Source organism: Hippocampus comes, unplaced genomic scaffold, assembly GCF_001891065.2.
Source record: "Hippocampus comes isolate QL1 unplaced genomic scaffold, H_comes_QL1_v1.1 scaffold36, whole genome shotgun sequence".
Taxonomy (NCBI): domain Eukaryota; kingdom Metazoa; phylum Chordata; class Actinopteri; order Syngnathiformes; family Syngnathidae; genus Hippocampus; species Hippocampus comes.
In genome coordinates, this window is record NW_017805695.1 from 1,146,749 (window position 1) to 1,169,852 (window position 23,104).

Here is a 23,104-nt window from a genome sequence, read left to right on the forward strand (position 1 = left end):
ATGTAAGAGGTTAATTTTCCATTTGAATCCATTTAACCCACCGGTGTCAAATTCAAGGCCCGGGGGCCCGATTTGGCCTGCCACATCATTTTATGTGGCCCGCAAAAGCAATTCAAACATGGCAAATTCCATGAAACTTGCTAAAATATGTACCAAAATTTCAAATTCTCATATGTAATAAATGAGAGAGACATTGTAAGCATTTTTTTGTTGCCAAACACCCCATTACAATCACTTAAACAGTAGTTCCATAAACTATTATTCTTGACTTCTTTATATGATTTCAATCATAATGGCCCTCCAAGGAAAATGGTACCTAAAATGTGGCCTGCGATGAAAATAACTTTGACACCCTTGCTTTAACCCTTTTTATGCACCCTGTAAAATGATATACAGTATGATAAGATGTACACTGTCCCTGAAAGGGTTAAGATGAGTTTCAGAACATTACAATGTATCTGGCACTATTCATTCCAATTTTTGCATCAAATTAATTTTTTTTTATTTTAACGTAGCGTTGAAATTTTAGCATTGTTGAACACTGCGTCTTACCCTAAGTTAGCTGAAATGGGCTTCAGCTCACCCGCAACCAGAGTGACGATAAGTGCTTTTGAAAATGGATGGATGATGAATGGATGCACAAGGCGTGATAAAGTGCCGAAAAATGAAGTAAACTCACCAACTGAAGAAAAGTTTTGAGTGTGAGCATTATGAGTTGCTTCATTTGTGTGTCATATTCTACATTCTACAAGTTAAAACACAGTATCAGCGAAGGACAAGTCTCAAAACAATTTAAATGGCTAATGGTTAAAAATCAACAAATCATCACTGTTGTCACTCAGCTTATTGCGCACAAAACGGAAAGGAAGAAAAGGTTTGAAACTCTGTTTTTAAAAACAAAGTATAATTTTTGAGACCAAATCCCCTGATTTTCAGTCAAATATGAATACTTTCTAATTTCCTTAGTCCTCCATCAAAGCAAACAAATTACCTTTGTGGCACACGGCCATGGTAACACATGCTAAGGTGGCACACAAAAACCCCTTCAGCTAATGTTGTACTTACATCGGCTACTTTTATGTTTCTTAAGTGTTTTTAAACATGACTTTACTACTGTGTTACTCTAGATTAGTGATAAGATTACGGCATATAGCCTACGTACCTACATTAGCAAAAAACTGCCACACGGCCATGGTAACACATGCTGAGGTGGCACACGAAAACCCCTTCAGCTAATGTCGTACTTACATTGGCTATTTTTATGTTTATGAAGTGTTTTTACACATGACTTTACTACCGTGTTACTCTAGATTAGTGATAAGATTACATGCATATAGCCTACGTACCTACATTAGCAAAAAACTGAGGATCCGGGGCCAATGGAATATTCAAAATGTATATTCCAGGTCAGCCTTGACTTTTATTTGTTGAGTGAAAATTCAGTGGTCCTATTTTGTGGAATTGTGACAGCTAATCTAACTTTTTGGGCAGGAGCGGGGGTTGCTTGCTAATAGCTAATGTTTGTAAATGAAGTTGTCATGTCCTTTCAGGGACAGCAGTTACTACAGTGGACAACTTATTATGTTATCAGGTAACAGGTTATTAATGGTGCATGAAAGGGTTAACTATGTAAACATGTGTTATGTCATGTTTAAAAATACGTTATTACGAGTTTTCAAATGCTATCTTTGAAAAATGTGTTATTTTTCTTCACTACTGTAAACATGGGCCGTGACTTGGCAAAATATGAAAATGCAGATCACAAAGGGCCATAAATTGAGAGCCACTGCCCGCTGTGATTAGTTGAAACAAATAAGGGCACCGTTTTTTTCTAAGCTAACAAGTTCTGCCGAGATTTAGCTACATTTAAAGTCATGTTTCCACCTTGCGGTTCACTAGCCCTTGATTTGGTTAGTGTTGCCGCCGCAGGATGGAATGAGCTTTGTGAATGTGTGACATCATAGAAGCAAGACAGTGTTGAACTCATCAGGGAATTCAGCCCAACTGCGCTGACTCCAAATTCCAGGTCAGCTGGTCTCATACATTTCCATCCACATATGGTTGTAGGGCATGAAAGTGGGAAACATTCCACCAACATTTTCTCACATTGGGTCTTGAATAGGTATGAACATAACACTCGATGACTCAGTCATGAACAATTCTGTCATTTGCATCGATTTTGTAATAAATTGTGTTTTTTCCATGACATGATATTGCAGGTTGCGGGTATTCCACGTAGCCTCACCTATTCTTTGTGTTTACATAAAATTTGAACTGTCATCATTTCAAAAAATTAATTGGGCATTTGCAATCTGCAGTTTCACTGATGTACTCGATGTACTGTAAAACTGAGTACAAAGTGATGATTAGGCGGATGTTGCAAGACTTGGAGCCTTTACTCATGCCATGTGTTCAGAATGGAATGCTGTGAAGCAACATTCTCATCATATTGTTTTACAGACTGTTTGTGTTGCTGAAATATTTATCACCCTTTCAAGAGTTCAGGATTATAATCACCAGTTTCTCCACAGAGAGAAAAATCTGATAGAAGCACTACGTGATCTTTTTAAATCTGTGTTTATTAAGTGTCGCACGTACTTGTGGCTCAAAATGGACCGATTCCATCGAGATTCATCTTGTTCCTTGCTAAAAGCGACTGGAGCCAATCCTGAAAGAGTCAAATCTCAAGTTCCATCTATATTATGATATGACTTTTGTTTTGTAAATCAATACGCAAAAACAACAAGGAAGCAAAGTTTTGTAAATGGATTTAAAATCAGTTACAGTTGACTTCATTTCTTTTCGCATCTTATTCCCGTTTGCATGCAGCATATATCAGCTAAATGCAACTTCACTATTATTAGTTGGAAGTCTGTGGATCTCAGAGAGCTACTGGGTTGACATTCAATCAGCATTTCTTTTATGTATTCAGGACCCGAACCGTTCAGTCATTTATAGACATATTTACAGATTTATAGCGTCATAACTTTTCAAATCTGTTCTACAGCTGATTGGGGCCAACTGTAAAGCCTGGAGGATTGGATTAATATGTTCTGAGCTCTTTTTTTTTTTTTTTTGTCCGAAGCTGAGCTACAGCATTCTGAATGAGCTGCAGCTTTTGATGCTCTTTTGAGGCAGTCCAGTCAAAAGACGATGATATGATAATAATCGAGTCGACTGGAGAAAACTAGTCACCATGTGTTTTGTGGACTTGGAGAAGGTGTTTGACCGTGTCCCTCTGACAGCTTTGTAGGGGGTGCTTCGGGAGTATGGGGTACCGAAACCCCTGCTGATGGGGCTGTTCGGTCTCTATCTCAGCAATGTCAGAGTTCGGTACACATTGCCGGGAGTAAGTCAGATTCATTTCCAGTGAAGGTGGGACTCCGCCAAGGCTACCCTTTGTCACCAATTTTGTTCATAACCTTTATGGACAGAATTTATAGGTGCAGTTGATGCGTTGAGGGAGTCCAGTTTGGTGGCCTCAGTTTTGAGCTTCTTCAAGTTGCGATCTCCAACTCTCACTGGAGCAGTTCACAGCCAAGTGTGAAGCAGTTGGGATGAAAATTAGTACCTCCAAATTTGAAACAATGGTCCTCAGTCGGAAAAGGGCGGAGTGCCTTTTTCGGGACAGGTATGATATCTTGCTACAAGTGGAGGAGTTTAAGTATCTTGGGGTTGTGTTCACGAGTGAAGCAGGAGATTGACAGGTGGATCGGTGCAGCGTCTGCTGTGGTGCGAAGTCAGTTGGTATGGCCTTATCTTACCGGCAACCCTAATGAGAATCAGTGGGATAGAAAATGGATGGCTGGAAACTCATAGTTACAATCAAAAGGAAAATTAACGTAAATGAATGTACAATGTGGCCTTCCATTGAAAAGCATTTCACATTTTTCAGTTATGTTTTTAATCGCAAAATTCTAGCTCGAACTATATATATTATATCGAATAGATAACAGACATGTAATAGAATTATTATTTTCATTCAACATTATGGAAAAATGTAATTAACATTTTTTTTAATAAATGAAATAAGTGAACAACTTGAAAGCAAACTTAAGTACATAGACAAGACACATCGTCTCAGACATGCTGGCCTAATGAGGAAACTCATGTTTCCAGGCTAAAGCCATCAGTGAGGCCTTTGGCCCTTGTGCAACACTAAGTCAGGCTGGTTCAAAAGAAACCAAAGCATGGCTGGTATCTGGATTAGCTCAAGAATTTTGCCCCATGGCAACATTGGAGAATGCCGACTGTTATAAAATTCACTCAGTATACATCTGTCTTTAACACCTCATGATACATGTGTAAAATACCTGTCCCGGAGCAGGTGAAGGGATTGTGGGCATACGGTATTCATGCCAGGGAAGAAAGGAGCTATAAATCACAGGATGGTGTGCAGCGACCACACTAACTGGCTTACAAGTCTTGATTAGTCCGTTTAATTTGGCCATTGGTCTAGGGGTGGTAATTGGAGGAGAGGCTGGCTGCTGCGCCAACTGCATGCAGTTGCCTTAAGTACAAAAAAAACGAAAAAACAAAACTAAAACAAAAACTCAATTTGCGAAGAAATGCACAGCAACACACAATATCTGCTGGAATGTGAGAGCATGATATGATTGGTAATGTTGCAAATCTAAGGGCAGATTAGATTGCATACGTAGATGGACGGCTCAAAATGATAATTGTCTGAAAATGCTAAAACATCTAGGCACAGTCTAACAATCTCCTGATGAATACCGGTAATAAATTTTCTGCACAGCAATGCTGCACCTACATCTTGCGGGATCATTATCAAAATGACATGCCATGTTTGTCTCCACCTACTGTGCCTAATGGACCTCTCATACGGTGTCTGATTTAAAATTTTTTTTTTTAATGACTCGCGGCAGGAGTAGGCTATGCCAAACCTCGCTTGCTGACTGAATGAATGAGGAAATAAAATGGAGTGTATTGCTCTGAAAGGGGGCGGAGGCAGACAAAAACTCGAGGTTCATTGAGAAAAACCCGGTCTCAGCCAGTTTAGATTCATAGAATCTGTTACTGCGGGAACTAACCGAGAGCTTAAGTGACATCTCTCTCTCTGAAACAGGCTCGAGTTAACCCTCTTTCTCTGGTTTGACTTACCGGTACCTCTCTTTGAAGCGGAAAACTCAGTTTCCCTCATTTTAGGGTGAACAGATTTGGGGTTATCCCGAAACCCGCTTTGTGAAACGGACCCCTGGTCTGTTTGTAGCATGCAACCCTTCCGTCTGGATTTGTTTTTCAGCTATTAAAAGGCTGTTTTAGTGATTGCTGGTCTGAGTATATCAGCACCCCAAGATTTCGGACTTGGCCTTTGATTTCTAAAGACAGTCACTGTATGTGTTTAACAGCAATCCTATTTTCCCTTTTGCCCAAAACAATCTCTGTTTTGTTCGGGTTTAGCTGAAGGAAATGTTGGTTAATTGAGTTGTTAAGTTGCAATAGACCAGGGGTATCCAAACTCGGTCCTCAAGGGCCGATGTCCTGCCTGTTTTCCATCTCTCCTTGCTGAAACACACCTGATTCAAAGGATCAGGTCATCAGCAAGCTCTGAAGAAGCAAGATAACAATCCTGATTATTTGAATCACTTGTGTGGCAGCAGGGAGAGATAGAAAACAGGCAGGGCAGTGGCCCTTAAGGTCGGATTTTGGACACCCCTGCTCTGGAAAGTGACACCCCACATTGATTGAACTCCTATCGTTTAGGGTCATTGATAGATATACCTGTATGTCATCTGCAGAACTGCGATAGCCGACATTGACGTTCTGAAGCATTTGACCCAAAGCTAACATTTACAGACTGAACAGTAGGGGTCCAAGGACTGACCCTTGAGGCACCCCTTGTTATGGCCATTTGATATGATTCAAAACTTCCAATGGTCACAAATGAACTCCTTCCCCACACGCTAACCCCCAATCAGGACTTGAACTATTGTAGGACTGATCCATTTAATCTTACCCAACTTTCCAACTTGTTCAACATTATGTTATGATCACTTGTATCAAATATTTCCCTGAGATCGAATAAGACGAGCACTGACACCTTCCCTGTGTCAGTGCTCAATCTTACATCAGTCATGACTGAAAAAGAGCCGTTTCTGTACTATGATAAAGTCGGAATCCTGATTCGAATTTATTGAAAAGTTTGAGTTCAAGAATTTGCTGAGTTGATCAAAACAACTCTCTCAACAATCCCTAGCAGCATTGTTCTTCTTGTTTAGGTTACAGTCCATGTGTATTCAGGCTTGCATGGTTTAATCTCTGAGACAAGCATATGCTACTGGCACACTAAATAACCTAATTAGATAGAATACATTCGTATTTTTCTGCATGAAAAAATGCATTTCTTTCATGAGACAATAAACATTTCATTTCTTTAGGTACACATTATATGTCGCAGTAATATCATGATTGCAAAATGCAACACCATATCGGATGTTTTTACTACATTATGCAGTCCTATATTAAAGTTATGTATCACATTTTTAAGGATCGTTGTAGTATCTCGAGGCCGGGGCGATTCTCCTCTTTTTGGGGAAGTCAAAATATGGTAACCTAGTGAAGACATATCCATCCATTTTCTAATCCATTTATCCTCACGAGGGTTGCAGGCATGCTGGAACCTATCCCAGCTGTCTTCGGGCAGTAAGTGGGGTACACCCTGAACTCGTTGCAGGTCACATATAGACGAACAACCATTCGTGCTCACACTCACACCTAGGGACAATTTAGAGTGTTCCATTAGCCTGACATGCATGTTATTGGAATATTGGAGGAAACCGGACTACCTAGAGAAAACCCACGCAGGCAGAGGGACAATAAGCAAATTCCACACAGGAAGGCTGCAGCTGGAATCGAACCCTTGCACCTCTGCACTGTGGGACGGATGTGCGAACCAGTCGTCTACCGTGCCGCCACCCTAGTGCAGACAGTGTTATGAAGTTATCAGGAGAGGAAATGCAAGCTACAGTATTCCCCATCCATGGCCACATTTAGAACGGTTTAATGTGGTTGGCTCAATGAATAATTTGTAGCTAATTTGTTGTGTCATATGCCAGTTTCAAAACCACCAGCTTCTGGCGTTCAAAAATTCTGTCAGGTAGACTGTATTTTTTTTCAAGTTACCATGAGCTAAATTAAGTTTTTTTTTTTTTGTGAGATAATATTAACAAAACAATGGGAACCCATTGTTTTGAGAGCATAAAAGCCAAAGCCAAATTACTTTTGTACTTAATAACTACATTTCTGTTTGTATGTTTTAATTTTTGCTTAAATCGAGTCAAGTATCTGTACTTCTATTTTAAGACAGTGTGGGTATTTTTGCTGCCACTGATAATGACAACAATTATATGACTCATTACTTTGGGTATTATTGGCAATACATCACACTAATTTTGGTAATTTAACATCATTACTGTAAATAGAGCAGGATATTTTTATATTTAAACAACACCCCCAAAAAGTTTGTCTATTTCTGTATGTTCAGTTTTCTTCCATCAGCAATATTATTAATCTCAAGAGAAAGTGCTTTTATTTCTTGTTCATTTAAACAGTTAACCAATGAAATGACATTTTAACTGCTAAATACAATGAAAAACTGTGTTGTTGCATTTATTCAGTTTCATTTGAAGTGGTTGCACAAAATAAAATAATAAAAATCAAAATCCAGAGTCTAATATGTTGCAGCCATTGAGTAAATTCAACATCCAGTTTTTTTTTTTTCAGTATACTGGGTCTGTCATACATTTGACAACTTTGCTAAGCAAAGTTCAAATTGCAGTGGGCCAATGGAAAAAAAGGGACACACCAGTCACAACAAATAGGGGGCAGATGTCACTGTGTCAACGGACAAAGCCATCAGATATAGTTCCAGACAGACACACACAAAGGAAATTCATGCTAAATTAGCATTATTTGAGAAGTTTATTTGTACACTGTACAGACATTTTGCCTGGTGGAAGCATGTATGGGAAAAAAAGTGTCATCTGATGGACCCTAACTGACATTATGCTGGTACTGTTCACTCTTATTGTAGAAGCAAAAGGATCCGTATTGCGGAGAATTACACAGGTCATGAAGCAGAAAATGAAAACAGATGATGCTATCCTCTCACTTGTTCTTTCCATCACCACAAACATGAAAGGAGGAGGCAAAAACAGTATTACACGCTCAATTGTTATGTAATTAGTCCTGGAACAAATCCAAGACAACAGGGCACTTCTTGCTGTTTGTGGCTGTGCAGTGATAAGAGGAGGAGGAAGTAACTTTCCATGAAGCGAAAGAGGAGAAAAGGCATCGACACAGCATTGTAACATTGTGACCGCGATGCTAATAAAACTGGTACCATTTCTCAGACGCTTTAGAACAGAACCCCGAAATGTAAAGTGTTAGTCGAACAGGTTTAACGCTGGCTTGTAAAGGAAAACCTTTGAACAGTTCATTAATTGGATCAAATATACAAAGCATTAAGTCAGGGTGTGTCAGGTGCAGCATTTGGTTAAGAAGTCTGTCTCGCAGTGCTTTATGTGTGGAGCTGTTGTGCATTTTCTCCCAATGCTAGCACATAAGGTTGATGAAAGAGTCTAATTTGCCAATCCGTGTCACTGTGAATAAATGGTCATTTACTAATATGTGACCTGCAATTGGATGGCAACAAGTTCAGAGCATACCCTGCCAAAGTTAGCTGAGACGGGCACTGACCGGGTCACTTGTAACCCAAAACAGGAAGAACGGACGAATATGAATAAATGACTATTTAAATGTGGTAATGCCAGAGTCCTTTCAGGCCATGACCGGATTTTTTATTTTTTAATCTGTGTAAATAATGTGCCTCAATGTGCACTTGTACAAACTGGCTAGACTCTGATGATAATTTAGCCCAGGACTAACATTGACCCCAAACAGCCTGCATGAAAAACTCATTGTAGCAAACAGGGGGTCGGTGCCTATATCAGTAAATATCAAATCCCACTGAATATCTGGAGGTAGATTCATTTTACTTGCGTGCAAAATGGATCAGAAAATAAACCAGTCCTATTTCACACCACCCCATCTGTTAAGTAGGACTTCAAATTCATTCAATTCATTTGAGAGCTCATTTGTTACAGTCATTCCCACAGAGACTTGTGAGGAAACCTTCGAAATACCAAACCAACCGTAATCATTATCGCCACAATCTTGTTGTGCATGCATGCAGGCCGGGAATTTTCTGTCAACACTCAATCACTTCCACTACCTGACACATTCTTTGACTGCAAAAAAATACTATGCCACCCCACTTCCTTCAGTGTTTACGGTATGATAGACAAAACATACAATAACTTTATTGTGTAAAAAAAAAAAAAGTGCTGAGCACTATGTGAACTATTCATAACAAGCACCAGAGGTGCCTGATTGTGAGGCATTTGTTTGCTGTGAACTAGCCAACAGATTGCATTCAAGCGCAGACATCGGGTCTCCTTTCTTGCAAGACATCATATTTTGGGTGTCTCCAAAAAAAAAACAAAACAAAAAAAAAAACCCCCAAATACAAGGGTTTTTTTTTTCTCTTTTACAACAACAGAAACTTAAGTCATGGATATAAGCATCACAGCCACGATCAGTCAAAATGCCAGTCTGTTTACAGAAATGGAGTCGGAATCAGGTAATCTCGACATTTGACCAATCTGGCTTCCAATCCAGCAGGGTTCATGTCCAGTGCGATCAGTTTTGCATTCAAAGACTATTCTTCTATTACTTAAAAACATGACCCCCCCCCCCCCCCAAAAATACAAAAAAAGTTACTTTTTGAAGCTGTAATTTTTCCACAGACTACTGATGGTGGCCTGGAAACTAGGGTTGTTCTCGTTGTTTGCGGAGGATTTCTTCCTCAATCCACTGGCCCTTGCTGGGCCCAATGCGTGCACCTTTGTGGCTTTAACCAGACTTTTAAGCTTCTTGGGCTTCGACAGACCTGTGACCTGGAGTGATGATATGGGGAAAGGGAAACAAGGAGAAAGAAAACAATGAGGGTTGTGGAAAAATCCATATACTGTACCACACATACCATCACATATAAAATGCAAGCATACCACATCATTTTCTTCCCCAAAAATATTCCCTTCCAAGTTTTGTTGTCATGTTATTTTAGAACAAAAATAAGACATTTTTTAAAGGCTGATTTTAGTGACAACACTGCAGACATCAATACCGCTGTTGCACAAAAGTTGTGCTGTATGGAGGAGGGGGATACTTCCTGGCACTTCGCTATTTGTCCTTATCCTGATTATGGAAAGCACTGAGTGCACAGCTTGCGTAACCGTAAATTTACTGTCCCCTCAAAATATAGTCAAACCTTGGTTTTCGAACGTCTCGGTTCTCGACCAATTCGGTTTTCAACCAAAAATTTTGAGTTTTTTTATGCCTCGGATGACGAAGAAGTTTCGGTTCTCGAACAAACTGAGCGCATATGAATGCACCATTTGACTCCTCTCGCCTTCCTTACACTAGTAAGTGACGCTTCCTCGTGTTGCTTTCCATTGTGAGCAGACGTGTTCAGTAAACATTTTTATTTTAAAAAGAGCGCGGTTTCAGTTTTCGAAAAATTTCGGTTTTCGAACAGCCTTCTGGAACGGATTATGGACGAAAACCGAGGTTTGACTGTAATTCAAAACACAGCCAGTAATGTCGAAATCACTGGGAGGAAAAAGTGACACCACCACCAAGTGAAAACACTGTATAAAAATTGCCGATTATCCAAAATGCCTTTTATTGCCGATCACAAAAAAAAAAAAAAAAAAAAACGATCAAACCCAGCACACACATTGCAGCCTGCAGCCAAGAGGAGACCAGTCTGTGTGCAGTGAAGCTTCCCCTCCCAATATCTTTAACACTGCATGCTACTGACCAAAACAGGAACTGAATCATAAGATATGCTTATGCAGTTGTTTTTTTTTGTACCAGTACTGTCAATTTGAATTCATGTCCTGTTTTTTCAATAGCAAAGAGATGGAAATTTGGATATGAATGTTTTTTTAATTTAAAAATATGATCTCTCAATTCATAATAAATAGCTAGAAGCTCCCTTAAATTGAAAAATGTGCAGCTTGTCCGGGTGATCGTATTGGCTGATTTCACTCATAAATGATCGGTATCGAAGTCAGCAGCATAAAACCCTGATCGGACCCTCGCTTTACTGTTCACCAGAGCTCACCAGAGCTTTTCACAGGCTGCCACTAAAATTGTCTTTCATGATACGGAGGGCTGGATCTGGCCCTAGGGCCTGTTGTTTGACACTAGTGGTTTATCTTTTTTTTTTTTTTAATATGGCGTAACATGCTGTTTCTTGGAATGTGGGAGGAATCCGGATTCCCCAGTGAAAAGCCAGGCAAGCACACACGCAAACGCCACACAAGAAGGAATTCGAAACTAGACTCTTGTGCATTGTGAGGCAGATGCGCTCAACCAGTCTTTCACCGTGCTGCGAAAGTGACCATCATCACATGAAATAAACAAGAGGCAATCCTCGGTTCACGGCTGGACCAAAATATAGCTGGAGCCTGCCAACGGTGTGCAATGAAGTCAATTGCCCAGCTGCATATGAATCCCATCTTCACATGGCACAACAAGGTCAAGTGATCACCCCCCCCCCACGAAAATATTTACTTTCTGACATCACAGTTGCATTATGTAAATGAGGGATAGATTAGGGTGCATTACAGCTAGTGGACAAATTTGTAACATTGTCATTGTAGGAACTAGTGGTTGAACCAATTAATCAATTAGTTGACTTCACTATTCCACATCGATGTTTAAAGCGTGAATCCTGCGTTTTGCGCATTTCGTCTTCCAGTCGGCCAATTTACTGAGGAGTTACGATGGCTGGGAATGCATCAACTGTGAAAACTGTACTCATCTCCCCCCCTCAAAATTTTACACAACACCCCAAAAAGTTTTGGGGAAATTTTTGCAAATTTATTAAAAACAGTAAACTAAAACATCACATGTATCAGAGTATTCATGGCCTTTGCTCATGCATTTTTTACTGTAATCCCAGCACCGAGTCTTTTTCAAGATAATGCCGCAAGCTTGCCACATCTGTCTTTGGGCAGTTTTGCCCCAGTCTGAGGTCCTGAGCACTCTGGAGCAGGTTTTCATCCAGGATGTCTCTGGACATTGCTCATTCATATTTGCCTCCATCCTGACTCGTCTCCCAGTTCTTTTCACTGAGAAGCATCCCAAAAGCACGATGCTGCTGCCACCACCATTCTTCACTTTAGAGATGGTATTGGTCAGGTGATGATCACCGACTGGTTTCCTCCAAACATGACACCTGGGGTTCATGCCAAAGCGTTCAATCTTTGGTTCATCAGAGAATTTTATTTCTCCTGGTGTGAGATCTTTCAGGCGCCTGTTGGCAAACTCCAAGTGGGCTGCCATATGTGTTTTACGAAGGCGTGGCTTCTGTCTGGCCACTCGAGCATACAGGACAGATTGGTGGAGTGCTGCAGGGATGTTGTCCTTTCGGGAAGGTTCTCCTCTCTTCACACAAAGGACCACTGGACCACCGGGTTCTTGGTCACCTTACTAAGGCCCTTCCCCCCGATTGTTCAGTTTAGATGGCAGGCCAGCTCTTGGAAGAGTCCTACTGGTTAGGAACTTCTTTCGTTTACAGATGATGGTGTCCACTGTACTCATCTGAACCATCAAAGGAGCAGGAATACTCTTCACTCGATTTGTGCCTCAAAACAAGCCTGTCTCGGCAGCCTACACACAATTATTTTAACTTCATGCGTGATTTGTGCTCTGTCATGCACCGTCACCTGTGGGATCTTATGTAGGCAAATCGGTGTTTATCTTTTTAAATTGTGTTTAATCAACTGAATTTACCACAACTATACTCCAATTAAGCTGTAGGAAACTTTCAAGGATGATCAATGATCAGTGGAAACATGATGAGCTCAATTTGGAGCTTTGTGTCAAAAGCTGCGAATACTTAAATACATGTGACTGCTTAGTGCGTCCACCTCACAGTGCAGAGGTGAAGTGTTCAACTCCAACCTTCCTGTGTGGAGTTTGCATGTTCTCCCCGTACCTGCGTGGGTTTTCTCAGGGTACTCCGGTTTCCTCGCACATTCCAAAAACATGCATGGCAGGTTGGTGGAACACTCTAAATTGGGCTGAGGTGTGATTGTGAGCATGGGTGGTTGTTCGTCTGTGTGTGCCCTGCGATTGGCTGGCAACCGGTTCAGAGTGTCCCCCGCTTACTGCCCGAAGACGGCTGGGATAGGCTCCAGCACGCCTATCCGTGACCATTGTGAGGATAAAGTGGATCGGAAAATGGATGGATGGATTAATTTACAGAAAAGAAAAAAAATCACATTGTCATTCTGTGGTGTGTGTGTGGACGGTTGGGGGGGAATTATTCCATTTTGGAATGCGGCTGTAAGATAACAAAATGTGGACAAAGTGAAGTGTGAATACTTTCCGGATTCACTGTATACGTCTTTATGTGAAACCCGCCCATGACGCAAGAAAGATTAGTGAGTATTGGCAAATCAAATCAATCAACCCCTACTAGGAGCAGAACTCTGTTGTGAACCGAGGACCCCTCACAATTCAAATTTTCTCAAATATGGTGCTGCAGCTCGATAAACCCACCTTTAATTGTATCAATCCAAATGTATCCTCGGCATCGTTGGAGCACGCGGGACTCTGCTCGGACTCAGAATCCATTTCCTGAGATAACGTGAAATACTATTTCAACATCAGGCACAAAATCATGCAAATCTGCTCATATACGTGGAAATGCGGCTTAACTGCACAGGATGTATTGATTTGTACAAACTTACGGGCACTGAATGGGAGAAGTTGTGGCCGCAGTGGGGTGTTTCGTCTTTGTATAAAGAAACAAGGGAAGGCTGGGACTGGGAAAAATAGGCGCTGTCCTGGGAAGAAAGAGAGACTTTGAGGTTGTCCTCCTCTTTTGGGCTTCTGTGAACTGAGGACTTAGTGGATAAGGAGAGACGGTCCTTCTTATACTGGAACTGCTGCAGGCCATCCAGGCCTAAACTAGACTTCAGTGTCTGTGATCGATCAGTCGAGGGCGAACTGTCTGACCAGTTAAAGAGTCTGAGGCCCTGACTGCCTGAATGGGGGGAAGTGCGATTCGGAGAAGTGGGTGGGCTGGGTGTTTCCACGCTTGGGGCTTCGGGCCCTTCTGAGCACTCGGGCATGGAAGTGTGCTCAAGAGGGCTTGTAGCTTGGGGCCCCACACTCTGACCGAAACCCACCTGAGCAGATTCCTTTATATTGATGGCAGCTGAACTGGAATTGCTGAAGAATCTGCATGTGGAAACAAAGAGAGATTTAATCTTGCTGCATACTTATACAAAAATTTAAATCCCTATTGTTGAGAAATGGTATCGGTTTGGGGGGGGGGGTGATTCCAGCAGTTTATCTGAAGATAAAAGACAGTTATTAAAACATATCATCAATATGAATATCACCATTGCTAATATGTTCCTGTTGTTCAAGGTAAAAATGGAAAAAAAAAAAGATCACCTGCTGCTCATGGCCTGGTCTTCGTCATCGACATCCTGGTTCCTCCTCTGCAGGAGTGTGGCAAAGCGGTTGCGTGGCCGTGGCTGACCGATTGGTATTAACTTTTGCGTTTCTGGCTGCTGGTCTGACTTGGATCGCTTCACAACGGAGGAGTACTGCTGCAGAACATCTTGATCTGATAGACTCCTGTCTGTGGCAGGGAGAGAAAAGAAGGTGCAAATGCAGTCAAAGTGCACAAACCGAAATCATTTCCACTTGGGCTGCACAATATTGAAAAAAATATTTGATATCCCGTGTGGGTGTCGACCATTGCTATATCGATATTATTGGGATAATGAACCCTTTCATGCACCCTGTTACCTGATGACATGATAAGCTGTCCACTGTGGTAACCGCTGTCCCCGAAAATGTTAACATGAACCGAAAGACATGACATGTACAGTATTATCTAATGAAAGAATTGTTTTCATGCGCCCAAATAGTTTGTGGTTGAGCTGGAGCCTGTCCAGCCTGAGTTCACAAGGCGCATACAGTATTGCTAATCAACCATTCACAAGTTGAGAGAAAGTCACAGTTCTGACCGCCAGTTAGTAGCATTTGGCTTAAAGTGAACAACGCACAAATACATCTCACAATTCAGCTTGTTACTTCTGTCAGCAGGTCCCATCAATAAAAAAGTAAGGAGTCTGTTCCATTTGCACAAACGTGCTGACCACATGATGTGGGATGCTTTGGTTCACGAGCTGTCACACTTTTCTCTTTAGCATCATTCTCATACAACTTGACATTGCTTTCATCAAAGCTAATCTGGCAAAGCACCTCCAGGAGTAAACTTCAGTCAGTCATTGGGATATGGTTGGACTGGGTGGGCTCGAGCTGTGGCGAGTGTCAGGTGGTCCGGCCTCTGTTCCCCTACTGGGCGGCCAGCCTGGCGCCAACCAGGTGGCATCCTATGAGTGTTCAAATTTTTTACTTGTAGTGTGTGTGAAGACAGATCATGTTCATGATTTCTCATAATAATATTAACTCTTTCATTCCACAAGACGTACTTGTACGTCTTTTTAAAATTAGGCCCCGCCTACCAACGACGTACTTGTACGTCTAAGTCTTTTTTTTTGCGTCATAGAGAGGAGGAGGGTCTGATGCAATCTGTGAATGAGAATACGCCGTTTGCATTGTAAATCATGTAAAAAAGCGACCGGTAGGTGGCAGTGGTGCCTCACGTGCTTGAGAGGCATGCTTTTACAAAAAGCTCTTTTTCTCTTTTTTTTTGCCCAGGAATCGCCTTTTTCATGAAACTTAGCCATTTTGTAAAGCTGATTGCTGAAGAATGGAAAAAGATAGAAACTATTTTTTTTCTTCTGAAAGGAGAGAGTCCAAACTTTAATTTGGTAGGCTCCATGTTTACATAGCATGAGAACCAAATATTCTGTGGGCCTTGCAAGATCAGTCAAAATCCAGTAAAACGCTGGGATTGAGGGGGTTGCTCCAGTGAGAATGGCTGCGATTTAATGAGTTTTAATCACCAATGTAGGAATAATTAATATCAATGTGCAATACTTTCTTCATATAAAGTCTTGGCAAGTCTTTATATTTTTGAATGATCACTTTGACAACATTCCTGGGAAGCCACATTGTTTAATCACTGATCAACAATGTTTAGGACAGGCCAGTGGTCTTTCGCGGCTACCCGGTGCGCATGGGCACCATGTTGATGACCCCTGCTCGAAATTAAGTTTTTCTGCCACAACTTCAGCTCAGAATCGTGAGAAACATTTTCAAAGATAACCATACTCACGTTGTTTTGATGCATGAATGCATTAAACTTTATTAAAAAAATGGCTGTTAGACATGTCGTTTCATATTTTTTTTTCCAGTGAGTAAATATTTTGTCAGTATAAATAAATGCCGGGATGTATTTCAGCTTCATGTGACTGTCTCACCTTCTCGCGGTCTCTTCACTTGCACGGTTTTGCAGGGAAGCCTGACCGCAGCCAGGTTGATGACTCTCTCCTTCCCCCTGGTGGACGGGGGCCTGTCAGGGGAGGCAGAAGGCTGGGCCGGTGCAATCGACGTCACCTTCCCGCTACCACTCCAAATACTGAGCCCAGCAGGACCGGGGACCCTGCTCTCATTCCAGCTGCGACTGCGGTGTTTTGCGGGCTGGGGAGAGATCTGGGAGTTATTCTGGATCAAAGAGGGAATTTCTGTCATTATTCTTAAAACAAGCCTCTTTGACCGTGGTCATCAACCTTTGCACTTCTCTTTCCCCATCTCACCTTCCAGTGTGATAGGGAGGGTTCGTGTCCACCCGCGCGCCCCTTTGTGTTGAAAGGAATTGTCGCGCTGACATTGTCAGCCATTTGATTGTTGACGGGGGAAAAAAAAACGCATCAGGTACCTGTGTCTTAGGATTGTCTGGGTTGAAGTCATCAATCTTCTCCATTGTGTTGATGTCAAGGTTCCCCAAGGCCATCTGCAAGGCTGTGTCTTCTCCGACAGGCCTACATCCGATACAGTTAAGGTACCTGTGCTGCCCAAGTGGGTAGAAAACTATTGAGAAATTTGCAGTTTCCGAAAACGTTTATACCTCAATTCAGATTTATCCCACGAGTGTGTAGGATACACTCCAGCATAACTGAGAGTGGCCGGGTTGATGTCGTCTGCGTACGGGTTGAGGGGGACAATCTTCCTGCTGACAGGATCAAATACCAGCTGGTAAAGAAAGGTCTGATTGGCTCGGACAAATCCTTCGATGTACTCTTCAGGGACTGCGAGATCCATCTTTAAGTACTGGCCCATTTTCTTGATCACCTGACGCCAAAAGCAGACGGCACAATGCAAAACAAGTCATGCCAAACGCTTCAAAAGTGGTAATTCAGCACCTGAATTTGAACGCAAATCGGAATGTGCTGCAGTCTAGTCTTACTAACCCAGCATTAAAGTCATAATTACAGGAAATATTTGTGCGAAAAAACATGCTAGGCTATAATCATGCCTTCTTGTGACACGTGACAATCCCTTCATTTGGCGCTGTGTAGAAGACTTCATTTGGTGCTATTTGTAACCCTGCAACTTTGCACGGCTGGACAGTCGTAAACAAATCAAAAACAAACCAGGACTGTACTAATTCAATATGAAATACTACAACTAACTGACTTTCTTCTTTTCCTAGATAATTTGGCCATAACATGTGATTGCTAATTGAAGAATGTTCATTTCATTGAACAAACTTTGATAGGGCGGACCGGTGGTCCACTGATTACCACCCAGGCCTCACAGTGCAGAGGTGCAGGGTTCAAATCGGGCTCCGGCCTTCCTGTATGAAGTTTGCATGTTCTCCCCGTGCCTGCGTGGGTTTTCTCCGGGTACTCGTCCCACATTCCAAAAACATGCATTGCAGGTTGATGGAACACTCTAAATTGTCCCTAGGTGTGAGTGTGAGCGCAGATGGTTGTTCGTCTCCGTGTGCCCTGGCAACCAGTTCGGGATTTCCCACGTGAGTAGAAGCGGATCAGAAAATGAATGGTAATAATTTGTATCTGCCACATGTCGTGCAAAGGTAATAGAAATTGTGAAACAGAAACTAGCCTTACACATTCAATGTTTCTGATAATTCAATAGGTAGCACCTTAATTGAATATGCCATTTCAACTCGGGCCTTCCTGTGTGAAGTTTCCAGATTATTTTACAGAGAATCTGCCCATTATTTATCTGCATCTCATTGCGTTTCAGTGCATGCATGCCTGGTTCTCAATGATTTCCTCTTTGCCCTCGCCGCCTAGGCATTTTTGTGCATATGCAAAGTGAAACATGAATAGAAAGTGATCTCACCTTAAGGATATCGGGGTCTTTTGCCAGTCTCAGCAGCTTGCAGGCCTTGCCCAGGCCAATACCATGCAGAGAGGCCAGGTAGTCACAGCCGGAGAGTATGCACATATAGCGAAACTTCTCCTCCGTGAAAACGTTGCCCAGGGAGCGACATCGACCAAGGTTGCACTGGTCAATCTCCAGGCCGTTTCCCTCTTTGTCCATTTTTAGGATCACCTGTGTTGTTATGAAAGATCATGTCTGACTTGTGAAGATATCTGGCTAGTCATACATAGGCCAGCAACATATTGTGACTCCTTTTGATTGAATTCTTGCTAAGTACAAACTGTAGCTCACCTCTTGGCCACACTTCATAGAATTATTACTGTACTGTTACTATTGAACTTTTGCACTGGGTGCTGTTGCTAACGTTTTAGCTGTTGCTAAAACTGTAGCTGAGAGACAGAGCCCTCAATATGAAACAGAGCAGTTCTCGAGCTACAATATATGGTTCAAATTAACACCTCTCCCACAGTGTCAATCGCATCTGAGCATTAATTGATCATCATTTCTTTCAATACCTTTTTACAGCCAAATGCCAGAAGGTCAGAGTCTTCCGTGATGACTGCATGAGCCAAACCAGACTTGGTCAGGTATGCTAGCTGAGCATCAGCCTCATATGGGGCCACGACACAATCTACTCCCCTCGCCCTCGCGGCCTTGGACAACAAAACACATACACCCGGAAGAGTGTTACTTCTTCGCGACTTGCATTAGTGTACCATAAGACTGGAGCCTGACATGAAGTGGACACTCTCATTTCCTCCTAAAAGACTCTTAACAGCTCATCAATGTAAATGCAAGAATGTATGCTTGCTTGTCTATGTGTTCTGTCAAGTGACTAGTGATCTGTCCAGGGTATACCGTACCTCTTACAACCCTATTGAGAAGAATCCATACAAAAATGACATTAACTCAGATTGACGTAGTTTACATCTTAATAAATCACACACCCACAGAGATGTGTCATTTATAATCCTATATTTACAGTATATGCGGTTGTTAGTGATATATTAAACCAAGCGGCATTTGATAATCAGACTGAGGAAATAAAACTGGCGGCAGAAAGTATATTGAAAAATGTTCGCTGATGGGATGCAGGTTTAAATTTACTTACTTTCACTTCCCTCTATCTCATTGTAGTGTATTCTTATTCAAGATCTCTTGTTGAAGTGGGATTCATGTACAGCAAAATTGAAAAGGTATCACCTTGATCAGACCGCAAAATAATATTTCTTGTTTGAGCAACTACACCAGACGCTCATAGCACTACGTGGGGACAAATCAGAAGAAAGCAGGAACACAAGAGAGAGTGTGGGCACCTTAATCAGATTATGTGCCATGGCTGGAGTGATGTTGACACACCGGGTAAAACAGTCTCTGGCCTCAGAAAGTTTGCCGTCTCGTAGCAGTTGCCGGCCTTTTTGGAGGTTTGCTTCTCGACGCCTGGAGGGCAGATGAATACGGAATATGCAGTTAAGGTATATATTTTGCAAATACAATGACATTTATTCTTTCAATATATCGTATCAAAGCTCAACAAAAAACAGGATTAAAGCTAATGGCGAGTATGTTTGATTTTTCAGTGGGGAAAATGATTGATGCTGCAATAGAACTTCAATCAATACTGCCGGGCTACAGTGACAAAGACACTTGTTTTAATGTGTTATTTCTACGGAACATATTACAAATATCTTCATCACATCTTCTCTACAATAAGCAATGTTGAAATCCACAAGTTTTAACTCAAATATATCAGAAATAATACTGTAATATTAAATGTGGTGCCATTTTCTTAAGTAAAAACCAGGGCCAGTCCAATTTGCACTTCCACTCAAAAGAAGTTGTACTAACACAGTTTGATTGGGACTTTTTTTTTGGGCCACTAGACATTTGCATTTGTTTCATTATATCATTTTTATTTTTTCTTAATTTAATCTTGTGTTCCACAAGGTGTTTCGTAAAGTCTGGACACAGAAGTAAAAATACACCACCTGCAAACAACATCTTCAATATTGATACATCTTTTTATTATACTTGATGAAATTAACAATTCAATTATTAATTTTAAATATTGTTTTAAATCAAGGCCAATGCTGGTTCTGACAGTTCTACCACAACTACGCTCATTGTCTGGCCACCACCCAGAAAGGGTGTCAGACCCCCCTGCAATATATTTACAGTTGACCCCCCACTATTGCCAGAGAATAAGGACCAGGCCAGTGCATCAATAGCGAAAATCTGCATATACTTGATGCCCACTCAAATGCATGTATTATGTATTTCATCCTATTTAAATTAATCGCTCAATTTTTTTATGCCAAAAATTGGCATCGGCCTCAAAACTCCATATCAGTTGGGCCCAAATACAAAGTCCAACACCTCTACAGCATCTGATCTCCATTCATATACAGTATTTGCAAAGTTTAAACTCACTCTCTGCGAGCCTTTTCCACTTCTCGTTTTGAAGGTAGATTACGTCCATCGAATACTAGAATTGGTTTCACATTGAAGGAAAACAGCATGTCCACGTATTTCATACAGTACCATACATACCTAGAAGTGGGCACATACAAAAAAAAAAAAACATTAACGCGCTCGCAAATCTCACTTTGCAAAGATTACAACAAACGTTGAAGATTTTGCAACCAATATATCTTCAAATACACTTACTGATCAGTTGGTTCTCCTTTAGCGAGCTTCTCAGCACATGAAAATGCTCCTTTATGAAGCCAACAGTATGTGTCTACAGCCACCGTCTGGCCTTTATATTTCTTCACATTGATTGGCTCTCCTGCATCTTTGATGAACTGCAGTAGGCCAGGGATGCCCATGTTCAGAGTTCACACTGAAACACAAACTTCAAATAATTAGGGTTGCAAAGGGGTGGTACATTTCCAGCAAATGTTCAGTACATTTTTTATGATAAGTAAAGCTGGGGGATTTTGGAAATACAGTGTTCCCCTGTATTGGTCGTATTGGTAAGGAACCAAGTAATTGCGATAATCTGCATATAATTGATGCCCCATCGTCAAAAAGGTGATGTGCCCACAATGCCACAAGATGGAAGTGGAGCACTACTTTTGTCAAGTGAAAACCCTCAACTCATTTTAGCCAAGATTCCACAACACAGCACCAAAGTAATACATTTTATTTGCTTTGGTCTGTGCAGAAAACAGCAAATAGGTGAGTTTTTTCAGCTATAATAATAATGAAGAAAAGTTTCTGGGAAAAAAATTACAAATAAATGAATTTGTTGATGTCTGTCTGCAATTATGCGGGATGCACTGTGCGGTGGACCCCTGCATACTCGCAATTTGGAACCGGTGGATTTGCATATAAGTGGTGTATAAACGTGTCCATCAGAAATCAATTATCCAATAGGAGGCTAATATCTGCCACCTTATCCCATACATCAAATCAAGATGCTTACTGTACTTATTTTTAGCTCGACTGTGTAGTTACAGTATATCTTAACGACCAGGACATTTTCTTCAAGTGTACAATTCAAATCACTACAAGTCCAGATACAACGCATTCTATAAAATTTTAATTTATGTTTCTCTTCGTTCATCAGTCACCTACAAAGCGCACCATTTGTCATCGAGGCAAATGCCTTTAATTCTTCTAAATTTTCCTCACGGGATTGATCAGGGGAAAAACGTGAACGATATTCTGATTCCCAACGGATAAGTAATCAAACCTTGTTGAGTGTTCAAGACCTCCTGAATCGATGCAAAGTTTACTGTACACTCTTGTGAAATGTAGTAACGTTCGCAAAAAAGAAAAATTCTGTCCTCGCAAAATGGTTTAGTCTTACACTATTGGAATGCTTAGACATAAGTTGTTGCAGTCGGTGCAGGAGTAGAGCAGTTGGAGTCGTGAGCAGCCAGTCAGTGAGGAAAAGAATAGTATGAAACATTTTCATCGTTTCAGACGTGTGTCAGAGTAAACAGAATTATCAGCGCATCAACCATGACACAGGGTACGGAACCCAAATTAGGTGCTTTGGCCGTTTGCTTTTTCTGGTAATATGAATAAATGATGTGAGTAAGAAAGGTAGTCCGACACAAATAGCACAAAGAAGCATTTTGAAAACATACCTCTTCTCGGCTAGTTCACGCTCCGACCCGTAGCTGACTGACTGCAATGCACAAGGAAATGACGGGATGGAGTTTAGTTTTAGCGGCAAATGCCTAAGAATGGCTACGATTGGATAAAAAGGCGGAAGAGGCGGAATCATTACGTCATTGGAAGCGCGCCTCCGGTTTTCTGTTTTTGGAATGTGGGAGGAAACCGGAATATGACATAGAATTTTCATGAATACTGTATATAATATCCATCCATTCATTCATTATCCTCACGAGGGTTGCGGGAATACTGTACTGAAACCTAGCCCAGCTGTCTTCAGGATGTGGCGATCTACATAAGGGTCTCGGGCGTGCTGGAGTCTAATTCCAGCTGTCGTCGAGCCCCTAGGCGGGGTACACCCTGAACTGGTTGCCAGCCAATCCCAGGGCTCACTTCGACAAACAACCATTCAGTTTAGTAAAACAATTTTTAAAATGAGTTAATCCGGTTTTAAAATTAAAGTACTCTTGCGCCATTTAAAATTAATCTCAGTTTTGCAAACCACAGTTTAGTTGCTTTCAAAGATGATTTAAAGCAATGG

General features: G+C 41.4%; 1 protein-coding gene across 2 annotated transcripts; it reads right to left on the reverse strand.

The window, feature by feature from the left end:
• Positions 1 to 7,929: 7,929 nt before the first annotated feature.
• Positions 7,930 to 22,677, reverse strand: exo1 (exonuclease 1). 2 transcript variants are annotated; one of them, XM_019882242.1, is made up of 14 exons: positions 22,536 to 22,677; positions 21,106 to 21,280; positions 20,869 to 20,988; positions 19,755 to 19,878; positions 18,954 to 19,091; positions 18,397 to 18,609; positions 17,189 to 17,376; positions 16,964 to 17,066; positions 16,506 to 16,725; positions 14,563 to 14,752; positions 14,292 to 14,343; positions 13,851 to 13,946; positions 13,660 to 13,737; positions 7,930 to 9,980 (listed from the first exon to the last, which is right to left on the reverse strand). In XM_019882242.1, the coding sequence occupies exons 2-14, from the start codon at positions 21,264 to 21,266 to the stop codon at positions 9,801 to 9,803; spliced, it is 1,863 nt and encodes a 620-aa protein (XP_019737801.1). In that variant the 5' UTR covers positions 21,267 to 21,280; positions 22,536 to 22,677; the 3' UTR covers positions 7,930 to 9,800. The 2 variants fall into 2 exon arrangements, with proteins under 2 accessions (XP_019737801.1, XP_019737800.1); XM_019882241.1 differs by having other exon boundaries at positions 13,851 to 14,343.
• Positions 22,678 to 23,104: the final 427 nt, after the last annotated feature.